General features: G+C 46.5%; 1 protein-coding gene across 1 annotated transcript in view; it reads left to right on the plus strand.

Annotated features, from left to right (window-relative positions):
* Nucleotides 1-288: 288 nt before the first annotated feature.
* The window catches only part of LOC109884769 (sodium/hydrogen exchanger 5-like), a 34,714-nt gene continuing 19,902 nt past the window's right edge, over nucleotides 289-15,100 (plus strand). The window contains exons 1-5 of the mRNA XM_031822107.1: nucleotides 289-400; nucleotides 5,372-5,549; nucleotides 8,179-8,399; nucleotides 10,069-10,271; nucleotides 13,828-13,917. Coding sequence (XP_031677967.1) covers nucleotides 304-400; nucleotides 5,372-5,549; nucleotides 8,179-8,399; nucleotides 10,069-10,271; nucleotides 13,828-13,917 — 789 coding nt within the window. The 5' untranslated portion in view covers nucleotides 289-303. The remainder of the gene's footprint in view (nucleotides 401-5,371; nucleotides 5,550-8,178; nucleotides 8,400-10,068; nucleotides 10,272-13,827; nucleotides 13,918-15,100) is intronic.

Consider the following 15,100-nt stretch of genomic DNA (forward strand, 5'->3'; position numbering starts at 1 on the left):
CCAGCCCCAGGCCTTTAATAGTAGATCCGGGTTATAACCAACCCCAGGCCTTTAATAGTAGATCAGGGTTATAACCAGCCCCAGGCCTTTAATAGTAGATCAGGGTTATAACCAACCCCAGGTCTTTAATAGTAGATCAGGGTTATAACCACCCCCAGGCCTTTAATAGTGGATCAGGGTTATAACCAGCTCCAGGCCTGCAGTGCTGCAGTGTGTTGTGCACCACCAATAAGTAGCACCCACCTGTATAGAGAATGCATTGTGTTATGGAGAGAGTTACAAAGACAATCTCCTGATGATGTCATGTCTCCTCCTCTGCAGGTGTTGTATAAGGTGTACATGTCCTTCGTGGAGGTGGGCCCTGAGAATGTTCAGACAGCTGACTATTTCAAAGGAGTGGGTGAGGATGACTTCTGGTGTTTAGCTGTAGTCTGTGTTAGCTGTAGTCTGTGTGTGTGTAGTCTGTGTTTAGCTGTAGTCTGTGTTTAGCTGTAGTCTGTGTTTAGCTGTAGTCTGTGTTTAGCTGTAGTCTGTGTTTAGCTGTAGTCTGTGTTTAGCTGTAGTCTGTGTTAGCTGTAGTCTGTGTTAGCTGTAGTCTGTGTTACCTGGAGTCTGTGTTAGCTGTAGTCTGTGTGTGTAGTCTGTGTTTAGCTGTAGTCTGTGTTAGCTGTAGTCTGTGTGTGTAGTCTGTGTTAGCTGTAGTCTGTGTTAGCTGTAGTCTGTGTTAGCTGTAGTCTGTGTTTAGCTGTAGTCTGTGTTAGCTGTAGTCTGTGTTAGCTGTAGTCTGTGTTAGCTGTAGTCTGTGTTAGCTGTAGTCTGTGTTTAGCTGTAGTCTGTGTTAGCTGTAGTCTGTGTTAGCTGTAGTCTGTGTTAGCTGTAGTCTGTGTTAGCTGTAGTCTGTGTTCGCTGTAGTCTGTGTTAGCTGTAGTCTGTGTTAGCTGTAGTCTGTGTTAGCTGTAGTCTGTGTTAGCTGTAGTCTGTGTTTAGCTGTAGTCTGTGTTAGCTGTAGTCTGTGTGTGTAGTCTGTGTTAGCTGTAGTCTGTGTTAGCTGTAGTCTGTGTTAGCTGTAGTCTGTGTTAGCTGTAGTCTGTGTTAGCTGTAGTCTGTGTTTAGCTGTAGTCTGTGTTAGCTGTAGTCTGTGTTAGCTGTAGTCTGTGTTAGCTGTAGTCTGTGTTAGCCGTAGTCTGTGTTAGCCGTAGTCTGTGTTAGCTGTAGTCTGTGTTAGCTGTAGTCTGTGTTAGCTGTAGTCTGTGTTAGCTGTAGTCTGTGTTCGCTGTAGTCTGTGTTAGCTGTAGTCTGTGTTAGCTGTAGTCTGTGTTAGCTGTAGTCTGTGTTAGCTGTAGTCTGTGTTTAGCTGTAGTCTGTTAGCTCTAGCCTGTGTTTAGCTGTAGTCTGTGTTAGCTCTAGTCTGTGTTTAGCTGTAGTCTGTGTTAGCTGTAGTCTGTGTTCGCTGGAGTCTGTGTTAGCTGTAGTCTGTGTTTAGCTGTAGTCTGTGTTTAGCTGTAGTCTGTGTTAGCTGTAGTCTGTGTTTAGCTGTAGTCTGTGTTTAGCTGTAGTCTGTGTTAGCTGTAGTCTGTGTTAGCTGTAGTCTGTGTTAGCTGTAGTCTGTGTTAGCTGTAGTCTGTGTTAGCTGTAGTCTGTGTTTAGCTGTAGTCTGTTTGCTGTAGTCTGTGTTTAGCTGTAGTCTGTGTTTGCTGTAGTCTGTGTTAGCTGTAGTCTGTGTTAGCTGTAGTCTGTGTTAGCTGTAGTCTGTGTTTAGCTGTAGTCTGTGTTTGCTGTAGTCTGTGTGTGTAGTCTGTGTTAGCTGTAGTCTGTGTTAGCTGTAGTCTGTGTTAGCTGTAGTCTGTGTTTAGCTGTAGTCTGTGTTAGCTGTAGTCTGTGTTAGCTGTAGTCTGTGTTAGCTGTAGTCTGTGTTAGCTGTAGTCTGTGTTTAGCTGTAGTCTGTGTTAGCTGTAGTCTGTGTTAGCTGTAGTCTGTGTTAGCTGTAGTCTGTGTTAGCTGTAGTCTGTGTTAGCTGTAGTCTGTGTTAGCTGTAGTCTGTGTTAGCTGTAGTCTGTGTTTAGCTGTAGTCTGTGTTAGCTGTAGTCTGTGTGTAGTCTGTGTTAGCTGTAGTCTGTGTTAGCTGTAGTCTGTGTTAGCTGTAGTCTGTGTTTAGCTGTAGTCTGTGTTAGCTGTAGTCTGTGTTAGCTGTAGTCTGTGTTAGCTGTAGTCTGTGTTTAGCTGTAGTCTGTGTTAGCCGTAGTCTGTGTTAGCCGTAGTCTGTGTTAGCTGTAGTCTGTGTTAGCTGTAGTCTGTGTTAGCTGTAGTCTGTGTTAGCTGTAGTCTGTGTTAGCTGTAGTCTGTGTTAGCTGTAGTCTGTGTTAGCTGTAGTCTGTGTTAGCTGTAGTCTGTGTTTAGCTCTAGTCTGTGTTTAGCTGTAGTCTGTGTTTAGCTGTAGTCTGTTAGCTCTAGCCTGTGTTTAGCTGTAGTCTGTGTTAGCTCTAGTCTGTGTTTAGCTGTAGTCTGTGTTAGCTGTAGTCTGTGTTCGCTGGAGTCTGTGTTAGCTGTAGTCTGTGTTTAGCTGTAGTCTGTGTTTAGCTGTAGTCTGTGTTAGCTGTAGTCTGTGTTTAGCTGTAGTCTGTGTTTAGCTGTAGTCTGTGTTTAGCTGTAGTCTGTGTTAGCTGTAGTCTGTGTTAGCTGTAGTCTGTGTTAGCTGTAGTCTGTGTTAGCTGTAGTCTGTGTTTAGCTGTAGTCTGTTTGCTGTAGTCTGTGTTTAGCTGTAGTCTGTGTTTGCTGTAGTCTGTGTTAGCTGTAGTCTGTGTTAGCTGTAGTCTGTGTTAGCTGTAGTCTGTGTTTAGCTGTAGTCTGTGTTTGCTGTAGTCTGTGTTTAGCTGTAGTCTGTGTTAGCTGTAGTCTGTGTTAGCTGTAGTCTGTGTTTAGCTGTAGTCTGTGTTAGCTGTAGTCTGTGTTAGCTGTAGTCTGTGTTAGCTGTAGTCTGTGTTAGCTGTAGTCTGTGTTAGCTGTAGTCTGTGTTTAGCTGTAGTCTGTGTTAGTTGTAGTCTGTGTTTAGCTGTAGTCTGTGTTTAGCTGTAGTCTGTGTTTAGCTGTAGTCTGTGTTAGCTGTAGTCTGTGTTAGCTGTAGTCTGTGTTAGCTGTAGTCTGTGTTTAGCTCTAGTCTGTGTTTAGCTCTAGTCTGTGTTTAGCTGTAGTCTGTGTTAGCTCTAGTCTGTGTTTAGCTGTAGTCTGTGTTAGCTCTAGTCTGTGTTTAGCTGTAGTCTGTGTTAGCTGGAGTCTGTGTTAGCTGGAGTCTGTGTTAGCTGTAGTCTGTGTTAGCTGTAGTCTGTGTTAGCTGTAGTCTGTGTTAGCTGTAGTCTGTGTTTAGCTGTAGTCTGTGTTTAGCTGTAGTCTGTGTTTAGCTGTAGTCTGTGTTTGCTGTAGTCTGTGTTAGCTGTAGTCTGTGTTAGCTGTAGTCTGTGTTAGCTGTAGTCTGTGTTTAGCTGTAGTATGTGTTAGCTGTAGTCTGTGTTACCTGGAGTCTGTGTTAGCTGGAGTCTGTGTTTAGCTGTAGTCTGTGTTTAGCTGTAGTCTGTGTTAGCTGTAGTCTGTGTTAGCTGTAGTCTGTGTTAGCTGTAGTCTGTGTTAGCTGTAGTCTGTGTTTAGCTGTAGTCTGTGTTTGCTGTAGTCTGTGTTTAGCTGTAGTCTGTGTTTGCTGTAGTCTGTGTTAGCTGTAGTCTGTGTTAGCTGTAGTATGTGTTAGCTGTAGTCTATTTACACATACACTATGCTCTGCATAGCCACTATGAGACGTCTCCTGATTTCCTGTCTCTGAACCTAAAGACTCTCCCACGTCCCCTGTGCCTCCTCTCTTCCTCCACCCCTCTCTCTCCACCCTTCCTCTCTCTCCCTCCACCCTTCCTCCTCCTCCTTGTCTCCCCCCACCCTTCCTCCTCCTCCCCCTCTTCCTCTTCCTCCCTGTCTCCCTCTACACTTCCTCCTCCTCCCTTCTCCTCTTCCTCCCTGTCTCCCCATCTTCCTCCACCCCTCTCCTCTTCCTCCCTGTCTCCCTCCACCCTTCCTCCTCCATCTCCCCATCTTCCTCATCCCTTCTCCTCTTCCTCCCTGTCTCCCCATCTTCCTCCACCCCTCTCCTCTTCCTCCCTGTCTCCCTCCACCCTTCCTCCTCCCCATCTCCGTCCTTCTCTCCCTTCTCTCCCTCCACCCTTCCTCCTCCATCTCCCCATCTTCCTCCACCCCTCTCCTCTTCCTCCCTGTCTCCCTCCACCCTTCCTCCTCCTCCTCCTCCCCATCTCCGTCCTTCTCTCCCTTCTCTCCCTCCACCCTACCTCCTCCACCTCCCCATCTCCCTCCTCCCTTCTCCTCTTCCTCCCTGTCTCCCCATCTTCCTCCCTGTCTCCCCATCTTCCTCCCTGTCTCCCCATCTTCCTCCACCCCTCTCCTCTTCCTCCCTGTCTCCCTCCATCCTTCCTCCTCCATCTCCCCATCTTCCTCATCCCTTCTCCTCTTCCTCCCTGTCTCCCCATCTTCCTCCACCCCTCTCCTCTTCCTCCCTGTCTCCCTCCACCCTTCCTCCTCCATCTCCCCATCTTCCTCATCCCTTCTCCTCTTCCTCCCTGTCTCCCTCCACCCTTCCTCCTCCATCTCCCCTCGTCTTCCTCCCTGTCTCCCCATCTTCCTCCACCCCTCTCCTCCTCCTCCCTGTCTCCCTCCACCCTTCCTCCTCCTCCTCCTCCTCCTCCCCATCTCCGTCCTTCTCTCCCTCATCCCCCTCCTCCCCCTCCTCCTCCTCCTCCCCATCTCCGTCCTTCTCTCCCTCCTCTCCCTCCTCTCCCTCCTCTCCCGCCTCTCCCTCCTCCCCCTCCTCCTCCTCCTCCTCCTCCTCCTCCTCCTCCTCCTCCCCATCTCCGTCCTTCTCCCCCTCCTCTCCCTCCTCCCCCTCCTCCCCCCCTCCTCCTCCTCCCCATCTCCGTCCTTCTCTCCCTCCTCTCCCTCCTCCCCCTCCTCCCCCTCCTCCTCCTCCTCCTCCTCCTCCCCATTTCTGTCCTCCTCCCCCTCCTCCCCCTCCTCCTCCTCCTCCTCCTCCTCCCCATCTCCGTCCTTCTCCCCCTCCTCCCCCTCCTCCCCCTCCTCCTCCTCCTCCCCATCTCCGTTCTTCTCTCCCTTCTCTCCCTCCTCTTCCTCCCTGTCTCCCCATCTTCCTCCACCCCTCTCCTCTTCCTCCCTGTCTCCCCATCTTCCTCCCTTTCTCCCCATCTTCCTCCACCCCTCTCCTCTTCCTCCCTGTCTCCCCATCTTCCTCCACCCCTCTCCTCCCCCTCCTCCCCCTCCTCCCCCTCCTCCTCCTCCCCATCTCCATCCTCCTCTCCCTCCTCAGCCTCATTCCTCATCGTCAGTATTGGGGGGACCATGGTGGGTCTGATCTTTGCTGCTCTCCTAGCCTTCATCACACGTTTCACCAAGAAGGTCCGCATCATTGAGCCTCTATTGGTCTTCCTCATGGTCTACCTGGCCTACCTCACCGCTGAGCTCTTCTCTCTGTCCGCCATCTTGTCGTGAGTAAATCTTTAGTATGTGTTCTAGAAATCACCACAGAAAATGTGATGGTCTGTACTCAAAAAGATGTTGCATTTAAACTCACTTCATTTTTCACTTCATAAAAAAAAAAAAAAAAGTATTCCGCTGTCATTAGGGTGTGTGTGTGTGTGTGTGTGTGTGTGCATGTGTGTGTGTGTGTGTGTGTGCGTGTGTGTGTGTGTGTGTGTGTGTCTGTCTGTCTGTCTGTCTGTCTGTCTGTGTGTGTGTGTGTGTGTCTGTGTCAGTGACTCCTGAAAGTATTCAGACCCCTTGACATGTTCCACATTTTATTACGTTACATAAAACATGTTCCTCAGTAATCTACACACAATAACCCATTATGACATCACAATACCCCATAATGACATCACAATAACCCATTATGACATAGCAAGAAGAATGCACATTTATTTAAAAATCAAAAATTCTAAATACCTTATTTACACAAGCATTCAGTCCCTTTGTTATGAGACTCGAAATTGAGCTCAGGTGCTTCCTGTTTCCATTGATTATATTTGAGATGTTTCTACAACTTGATTGGAGTCCACCTGTGGTAAATTCAACTGATTGGATATGATTTGGAAAGGCACACACCTGTCTATATATTATATGGTACCACAGTTGACAGGGTGGGTGGGTGTGTGTGTGTGTGTGTATAGACCTACATTAAAATACAACCACTGTATGTTACAATATGAACATCTCAACAGGACCTATCCTCCCTACAGACCAACATTAAAATACAACCAACATCCAAACAATACAGTTGTAAACATGTAATAGGTTTTTGTTTCATCACTGATTCTACGTGTCAAATCAAATCACATTTATTTATAAAGCCCTTCGTACATCAGCTGATATCTCAAAGTGCTGTACAGAAACCCAGCCTAAAACCCCAAACAGCAAGCAATGCAGGTGTAGAAGCACAGTGGCTAGGAAAAACTCCCTAGAAAGGCCAAAACCTACGAGGGGTGGCCAGTCCTCTTCTGGCTGTGCCGGGTGGAGATTATAACAGAACATGGCCAAGATGTTCAAATGTCAGTGTGAATCATGTCTCATATCTCCCCCCTTCATAACATTACAGTTGTATATCCAACAGGCTGTGTGTTTGTAGATGGACTGAGGTAGGTAGATTGTACAGCTAACAGGCTGTGTGTTTGTAGATAGACTGAGGTAGGTAGATTGTACAGCTAACAGGCTGTGTGTTTGTAGATAGACTGAGGTAGGTAGATTGTATAGCTAATAGGCTGTGTGTTTGTAGATGGACTGAGGTAGGTAGATTGTACAGCTAACAGGCTGTGTGTTTGTAGATGGACTGAGGTAGATTGTATATCCAACAGGCTGTGTGTTTGTAGATGGACTGAGGTAGGTAGATTGTATATCCAACAGGCTGTGTGTTTGTAGATGGACTGAGGTAGGTAGATTGAATAGCTAACAGGCTGTGTGTTTGTAGATGGACTGAGGTAGGTAGATTGTATAGCTAACAGGCTGTGTGTTTGTAGATGGACTGAGGTAGGTAGATTGTATAGCTAACAGGCTGTGTGTTTGTAGATGGACTGAGGTAGGTCGATTGTATAGCTAACAGGCTGTGTGTTTGTAGATGGACTGAGGTAGGTCGATTGTATAGCTAACAGGCTGTGTGTTTGTAGATGGACTGAGGTAGGTAGATTGTATAGCTAACAGGCTGTGTGTTTGTAGATGGACTGAGGTAGGTAGATTGTATAGCTAACAGGCTGTGTGTTTGTAGATGGACTGAGGTAGGTAGATTGTATAGCTAGATTGTATAGCTAACAGGCTGTGTGTTTGTAGATGGACTGAGGTAGGTAGATTGTATAGCTAACAGGCTGTGTGTTTATAGATGGACTGAGGTAGGTAGATTGTATAGCTAACAGGCTGTGTTTGTAGATGGACTGAGGTAGATTGTATAGCTAACAGGCTGTGTGCTTGTAGATGGACTGAGGTGAATGAACCTACAGCAGCCAAGGTGATAATGGCTGGGGTCATTTTGGTTTTGATGTTCTCCAAATAGCATTTGAAAAAGGTTTTAAATTGTATAGAAATGTTAATGTGTTAATGAGCTTCAATTTTCAAAAATGTCCTCTTCCGGACTTCACTCAAACTCAAACCCTGGTTAAGGCCCTGGGCTCAGATTCTCTAAGCCACTCTTTAGAAGGGGCGGCAGGGTACCCTAGTGGTTAAAGCATTGGACTAGTAACCGAAAGGTTACTAGTTAACCCACTGTTCCTAGGCCGTCATTGAAAATAAGAATTTGTTCTTAACTGACTTGCCCTGGTTAAATAAAGGTAAAAAAATAATATTGATTATTTTAAGTATTGATCATTCTATTAAGTATTGATTATTTTTTTCCCATTGCTAGCTAGCTCGATAGCTAAATTGGTTGCCTAGCAACAAACATCTTAAAGAAGATATGTAAAGAAGATGTTTGAGGAGTTTGTAAGAAAATCATAAAATCTTAAGATATTGTTGAGGAATTGCACTTACGAACTATCTTATGAACTTGTTAATTTTTTTGCATTTAAGAAGTGTTTTGTGAATCTGGACCCTGGTCCTCTCCTGTCCTCTGTCTCTCTCTCTCTCCACCTTCAGAATGACTTTCTGTGGTATCGGCTGTAACAAGTACGTGGAGGCCAACATATCCCAGAAATCTCGTACCACGGTGAAGTACACGATGAAAACCCTAGCCAGCATCGCCGAAACCATCATCTTCATCTTCCTGGGCATCTCAGCCGTGGACAAGTCTAAGTGGGCCTGGGACACAGGACTCATCTCCTGTACGCTCATCTTCATCTTCGTCTTCAGGGCCCTGGGTAGGTGTGCCGCCTTACTAAACATTGGTTCAGTACCCAGCGTTGTTACTCTACACGTAGCTGAAGGTGAATTTCAATACTATACTACTATGTATCAGGGATTGCAGCCCCCTGGGTAAGAGTGGACCTACGCAGCACAAAGAGAGGAGTCTTCTCTGTCCTTAATGTGGATTTATTTGACCAACATTCTTGTCTGGGAGAGCCTTTCATCAGGGTGCTTGTCTGAAGAGCCGTTCGTCAGGGTGCTTGTCTGAAGAGCCGTTCGTCAGGGTGCTTGTCTGAGAGAGCCTTTCGTCAGGGTGCTTGTCTGAAGAGCCGTTCGTCAGGGTGCCTGTCTGAAGAGCCGTTCGTCAGGGTGCTTGTCTGAAGAGCCGTTCGTCAGGGTGCTTGTCTGAAGAGCCGTTCGTCAGGGTGCTTGTCTGAAGAGCCGTTCGTCAGGGTGCTTGTCTGAGAGAGCCTTTCGTCAGGGTGCTTGTCTGGGAGAGCCTTTCGTCAGGGTGCTTGTCTGAGAGAGCCTTTCGTCAGGGAGCTTGTCTGAAGAGCCTTTCGTCAGGGTGCTTGTCTGAGAGAGCCTTTCGTCAGGGAGCTTGTCTGAGAGAGCCTTTCGTCAGGGTGCTTGTCTGGGAGAGCCTTTCATCAGGGTGCTTGTCTGAGAGAGCCTTTCGTCAGGGAGCTTGTCTGAAGAGCCTTTCATCAGGGTGCTTGTCTGAGAGAGCCTTTCGTCAGGGAGCTTGTCTGAGAGAGCCTTTCGTCAGGGTGCTTGTCTGGGAGAGCCTTTCGTCAGGGTGCTTGTCTGAGAGAGCCTTTCGTCAGGGAGCTTGTCTGAGAGAGCCTTTCGTCAGGGAGCTTGTCTGAGAGAGCCTTTCGTCAGGGTGCTTGTCTGAGAGAGCCTTTCGTCAGGGTGCTTGTCTGAGAGAGCCTTTCGTCAGGGTGCTTGTCTGGGAGAGCCTTTCGTCAGGGAGCTTGTCTGAGAGAGCCTTTCGTCAGGGAGCTTGTCTGGGAGAGCCTTTCGTCAGGGAGCTTGTCTGAGAGAGCCTTTCGTCAGGGAGCTTGTCTGAGAGAGCCTTTCGTCAGGGAGCTTGTCTGAGAGAGCCTTTCGTCAGGGAGCTTGTCTGAGAGAGCCTTTCGTCAGGGAGCTTGTCTGAGAGAGCCTTTCGTCAGGGAGCTTGTCTGAGAGAGCCTTTCGTCAGGGAGCTTGTCTGAAGAGCCTTTCGTCAGGGTGCTTGTCTGAGAGAGCCTTTCGTCAGGGTGCTTGTCTGAGAGAGCCTTTCGTCAGGGTGCTTGTCTGAGAGAGCCTTTCGTCAGGGTGCTTGTCTGAGAGAGCCTTTCGTCAGGGTGCTTGTCTGAGAGAGCCTTTCGTCAGGGTGCTTGTCTGAGAGAGCCTTTCGTCAGGGTGCTTGCTTTACACACAGATACTGAACAGAGTCTTGAGGATCCAGCGTGTTTTATCAGTGATCAAAACCTTTAATGCCAAACAGATGATAAAATAATCACTCCTTCAATTAACTCCAAAAAGTGTCTGAATATCTGTCGTCCTTTATCAATAATCAAGATGGTACTCTGTACTCAATGATGAGTCTGAGAATGTATTGGCACGACTTCATTTATACTGTGGGGGGGTAAGTATTATACTGTAGCTGTTGGATTCTCTGTCTCTGATCTCTTTCAGGTGTGGTCATGCAGACCTGGGTGTTGAACTGGTTCCGCCTCGTCCCATTGGACAAGATCGACCAGGTGGTGATGTCGTATGGTGGCCTGCGAGGGGCGGTGGCGTTTGCCTTGGTGGTGCTGCTGGACGCAGAACGGGTCCCGGCTAAAGACTACTTCGTGGCCACAACCATCATAGTGGTTTTCTTCACTGTGATGTTCCAGGTAAAGTATTTACTAGAGATATTTTATACCAGAGATATTTTAATACTAGAGATATTTTATACCAGAGATATTTTAATACTAGAGATATTTAATACATATTTAATACTAGATATATTTAATACCAGAGATATTTTATACTAGAGATATTTAATACCAGAGATATTTTAATACTAGAGATATTTAATACCAGAGATATTTTAATACTAGAGATATTTAATACTAGAGATATTTTAATACTAGAGATATTTAATACATATTTAATACTAGAGATATTTAATACCAGAGATATTTTATACTAGAGATATTTAATACCAGAGATATTTTAATACTAGAGATATTTAATACCAGAGATATTTTAATACTAGAGATATTTAATACCAGATATATTTTATACTAGAGATATTTAATACCAGAGATATTTTAATACTAGAGATATTTTAATACTAGAGATATTTAATACCAGAGATATTTTAATACTAGAGATATTTTAATACCAGAGATATTTTAATACATATTTTATACTAGAGATATTTTAATACTAGAGATATTTTAATACATATTTTATACATATTTTAATACTAGAGATATTTAATACTAGAGATATTTTAATACATATTTTATACATATTTTAATACCAGAGATATTTTATACTAGAGATATTTTAATACTAGAGATATTTTAATACATATTTTATACATATTTTAATACCAGAGATATTTTATACTAGAGATATTTTATACTAGAGATATTTTAATACTAGAGATATTTTATACTAGAGATATTTTAATACTAGAGATATTTTAATACTAGAGATATTTTAATACCAGAGATATTTTAATACTAGAGATATTTTAGTCCAGAAAATAGAATGTTTATCGTTCTAAATGGAATTAATTAAGGCCAGGAGTTTTTCCTGACCATGTGAGCTGACAGACGCTGCCTCACGCTGTAGAAACAGGAGATAGACTAGTGTCCTGTCTAGGTGAACTGCCTCACGCTGTAGAAACAGGAGATAGACTAGTGTCCTGTCCAGGGGGTGTACTCACTCTACAGAAACAGGAGATAGACTAGTGTCCTGTCTAGGTGAACTGCCTCACGCTGTAGAAACAGGAGATAGACTAGTGTCCTGTCCAGGGGGTGTACTCACTCTACAGAAACAGGAGATAGACTAGTGTCCTGTCCAGGGGGTGTACTCACTCTAGAGAGAACTTTACCCGATGTCAGCTAGATTGTCCATGATGCGTTGATCGTTCTATTGATTTAGGACATCATTCTGCCGATCGGGGTTTTATGGAGCGTTCCGGAGGAACGTCAGCTTAACGGCAGAAGAGAAGCTGCACGTATCTAATTATAGACACGTTGACTAACAAACAGTCTTCTACCAAAATGACAGAAATGATAAGCAGAAACATGAGACGTAGCAGCTATTCCCTCACCCTCCCTGTCGTTCAGCCGCCCCTGAATAGCGCGCCCAGGTAGCTTACATTAGCCTGTCAGCCAATCAGATGAAAACATCATAACCGGTTGTGTTTATGCCACAGTAAAAATGTAGGCTAATACATTTTAAAAGTGAAACGACTGATCTTCACTATCATGCCCATATAAATCCTTATTCAATTAAAAGGGATTCTATACTGTATGTAATTCTATGATTATACCTATGATCATATATAGAGAGGTCCCCATACCGGGAAGACATGACTTCTACTCTCACCCCTTTGTGTAATGTGTGCAGGCTTTTTGTTCCAGCCCAGCGCTAATACATCAAACCCAGTCAGTGCTTGCTTTTCTGTTGACTCAACAGTCTTGGAGAGATCTGAGCCCCCAGGCTGACCTTGCTCTGCCTGATCCAACACACTGATCTGAGCCCCCAGGCTGACCTTGCTCTGCCTGATCCAACACACTGATCTGAGCCCCCAGGCTGACCTTGCTCTGCCTGATCCAACACACTGATCTGAGCCCCCAGGCTGACCTTGCTCTGCCTGATCCAACACACTGTCTATCTAGTGCTTGTTGTCCTACATTGATAATCATATTGACATGCAGAATCAAGATGTGATTTATCTGTGTATTGATCCAGTGATGTCAGAACATGGGGAGGGGCCTGGAGTGTTCCTGTACACACTCAGTGTTTATGGGGAGGGGCCTGGAGTGTTCCTGTACACACTCAGTGTTTATGGGGAGGGGCCTGGTGTGTTCCTGTACACACTCAGTGTTTATGGGGAGGGGCCTGGTGTGTTCCTGTACACACTCAGTGTTTATGGGGAGGGGCCTGGTGTGTTCCTGTACACACTCAGTGTTTATGGGGAGGGGCCTGGTGTGTTCCTGTACACACTCAGTGTTTATGGGGAGGGGCCTGGTGTGTTCCTGTACACACTCAGTGTTTACGGGGAGGGGCCTGGTGTGTTCCTGTACACATGAGTGTTTACGGGGAGGGGCCTGGTGTGTTCCTGTACACACTCAGTGTTTACGGGGAGGGGCCTGGTGTGTTCCTGTACACACTCAGTGTTTATGGGAGGGGCCTGGTGTGTTTCCTGTACACACTCAGTGTTTATGGGGAGGGGCCTGGTGTGTTCCTGTACACACTCAGTGTTTATCCCTGTGTGAGCTGAGTGTGAATGGGAGGGATTTACATTACTAATCTCCTGTAACTCCTTCTTTGCTTCTTCCCTCTTCCCCCCTCTCTCTCTCCCTCATTCACCCCCCCTCTTTCACCCCACCCTCTCTCTCTCTCTCTCTCTCTCTCATTCACCCCCCCTCTTTCACCCCACCGTCTCTCTCTCTCTCCCTCATTCACCCCCCTCCTCTTTCACCCCCCCCCCTCTCTCTCTCCCTCATTCACCCCCCCCCCCTCTCTCTCTCTCTCTCTCTCTCTCTCTCTCTCTCTCTCTCTCTCTCTCATTCACCCCCCCTCTCTCTCTCCCTCATTCACCCCCCTCTTTCACCCCACCCTCTCTCTCTCTCTCTCTCTCTCTCTCTCTCTCTCTCTCATTCACCCCCCTCTTTCACCCCCCCCTCTCTCACTCCCTCATTCACCCCCCCCCCTCTTTCACCCCACCCTCTCTCTCTCTCCCTCCTTCACCCCTCCTCTTTCACCCCCCCTCTCTCTCTCTCCCTCATTCACCCCCCCTCTTTCACCCCCCCTCTCTCTCTCCCTCATTCACCCCCCCCTCTTTCACCCACCCTCTCTCTCCCTCATTCACCCCCCCTCTTTCACCCCCCCCTCTCTCTCCCTCATTCACCCCCCCTCTTTCACCCCCCCTCTCTCTCTCCCTCATTCACCCCCCCTCTTTCACCCCCCCTCTCTCTCTCCCTAATTCACCCCCCCCCTCTTTCACCCCACCCTCTCTCTCTCTCTCTCTCTCTCTCTCTCTCTCTCTCTCTCTCATTCACCCCCCCTATTTCGTCCCCCCCTCTCTCTCTCTCCCTCATTCACCCCCCCCTTTTATCCTCCCCTCCCCTCCCCTCTCTCTCTCTGTGTCTCTCTGTGTGTGTGTCTCTCTCACTCTCTGTCTATCTCTCTCTCTCTCTGTCTCTCTCTCTCTCTTTCCTCCAGGGTCTGACCATCAAGCCTCTAGTGAACTGGCTCAAAGTACCTCGTGCCACCAACCGCAAGCCCACCATCAACGAGGAGATACACGAGCGTGTGAGCGATTCATTTAATTTCATCATATGAATGTAGTTCGATTGAAATCAACTGAAATTTAGTTCATTTCAGTTCGATCTATGTTTCTGTCTTCGTCACTGACGACTCAACTACGTCAAGCTCATCCTTAAAGAGCGGTGTGTCACATGACCACTCAGTCACTGTCACGTCACAGGAACAGCCGCTACGGCCTCGAAACTGAACGGAGACAGACTGACAGGAGGGACTCACAAATAGAGCTGCAGCACCTCAACTAACAAACACACACACACACACACACACTCTTCTATAACACTGTGACAGATATGGGCCGATTCTCTCCATCCATTTAGGCTGGCTATCAGGCTGGCTATCAGGTTGGCTATTGGTTGGCTATTACCTCTATTGCCCTGATAACTCTACGATGCAGAGAGAATAAATAATACCTTGGCATTACCCTGGATCCTTCATCAGGTATCGTCTCATTACCCTGGACCTTCATTAGGTATCATATCATTACCCTGGACCTTCATTAGGTATCATATCATTACCCTGGACCTTCATTAGGTATCATATCATTACCCTGGACCTTCATCAGGTATCATATCATTACCCTGGACCGTCATCAGGTATCATCTCATTACCCTGGACCTTCATTAGGTATCATATCATTACCCTGGACCTTCATCAGGTATCATATCATTACCCTGGACCGTCATCAGGTATCATATCATTACCCTGGACCTTCATCAGGTATCATCTCATTACCCTGGACCTTCATCAGGTATCATCTCATTACCCTGGACCTTCATCAGGTATCATCTCATTACCCTGGACCTTCATCAGGTATCATCTCATTACCCTGGACCTTCATCAGGTATCATATCATTACCCTGGACCTTCATCAGGTATCATCTCATTACCCTGGACCTTCATCAGGTATCATATCATTACCCTGGATCCTTCATCAGGTATCATCTCATTACCCTGGACCTTCATCAGGTATCATATCATTACCCTGGACCTTCATCAGGTATCATCTCATTACCCTGGACCTTCATCAGGTATCATCTCATTACCCTGGACCTTCATCAGGTATCATATCATTACCCTGGACCTTCATCAGGTATCATATCATTACCCTGGACCGTCATCAGGTATCATATCATTACCCTGGACCTTCATCAGGTATCATATCATTACC

The sequence above is a fragment of the Oncorhynchus kisutch genome, unplaced genomic scaffold, assembly GCF_002021735.2.
Source record: "Oncorhynchus kisutch isolate 150728-3 unplaced genomic scaffold, Okis_V2 scaffold4069, whole genome shotgun sequence".
Classification (NCBI taxonomy): Eukaryota; Metazoa; Chordata; class Actinopteri; order Salmoniformes; family Salmonidae; genus Oncorhynchus; species Oncorhynchus kisutch.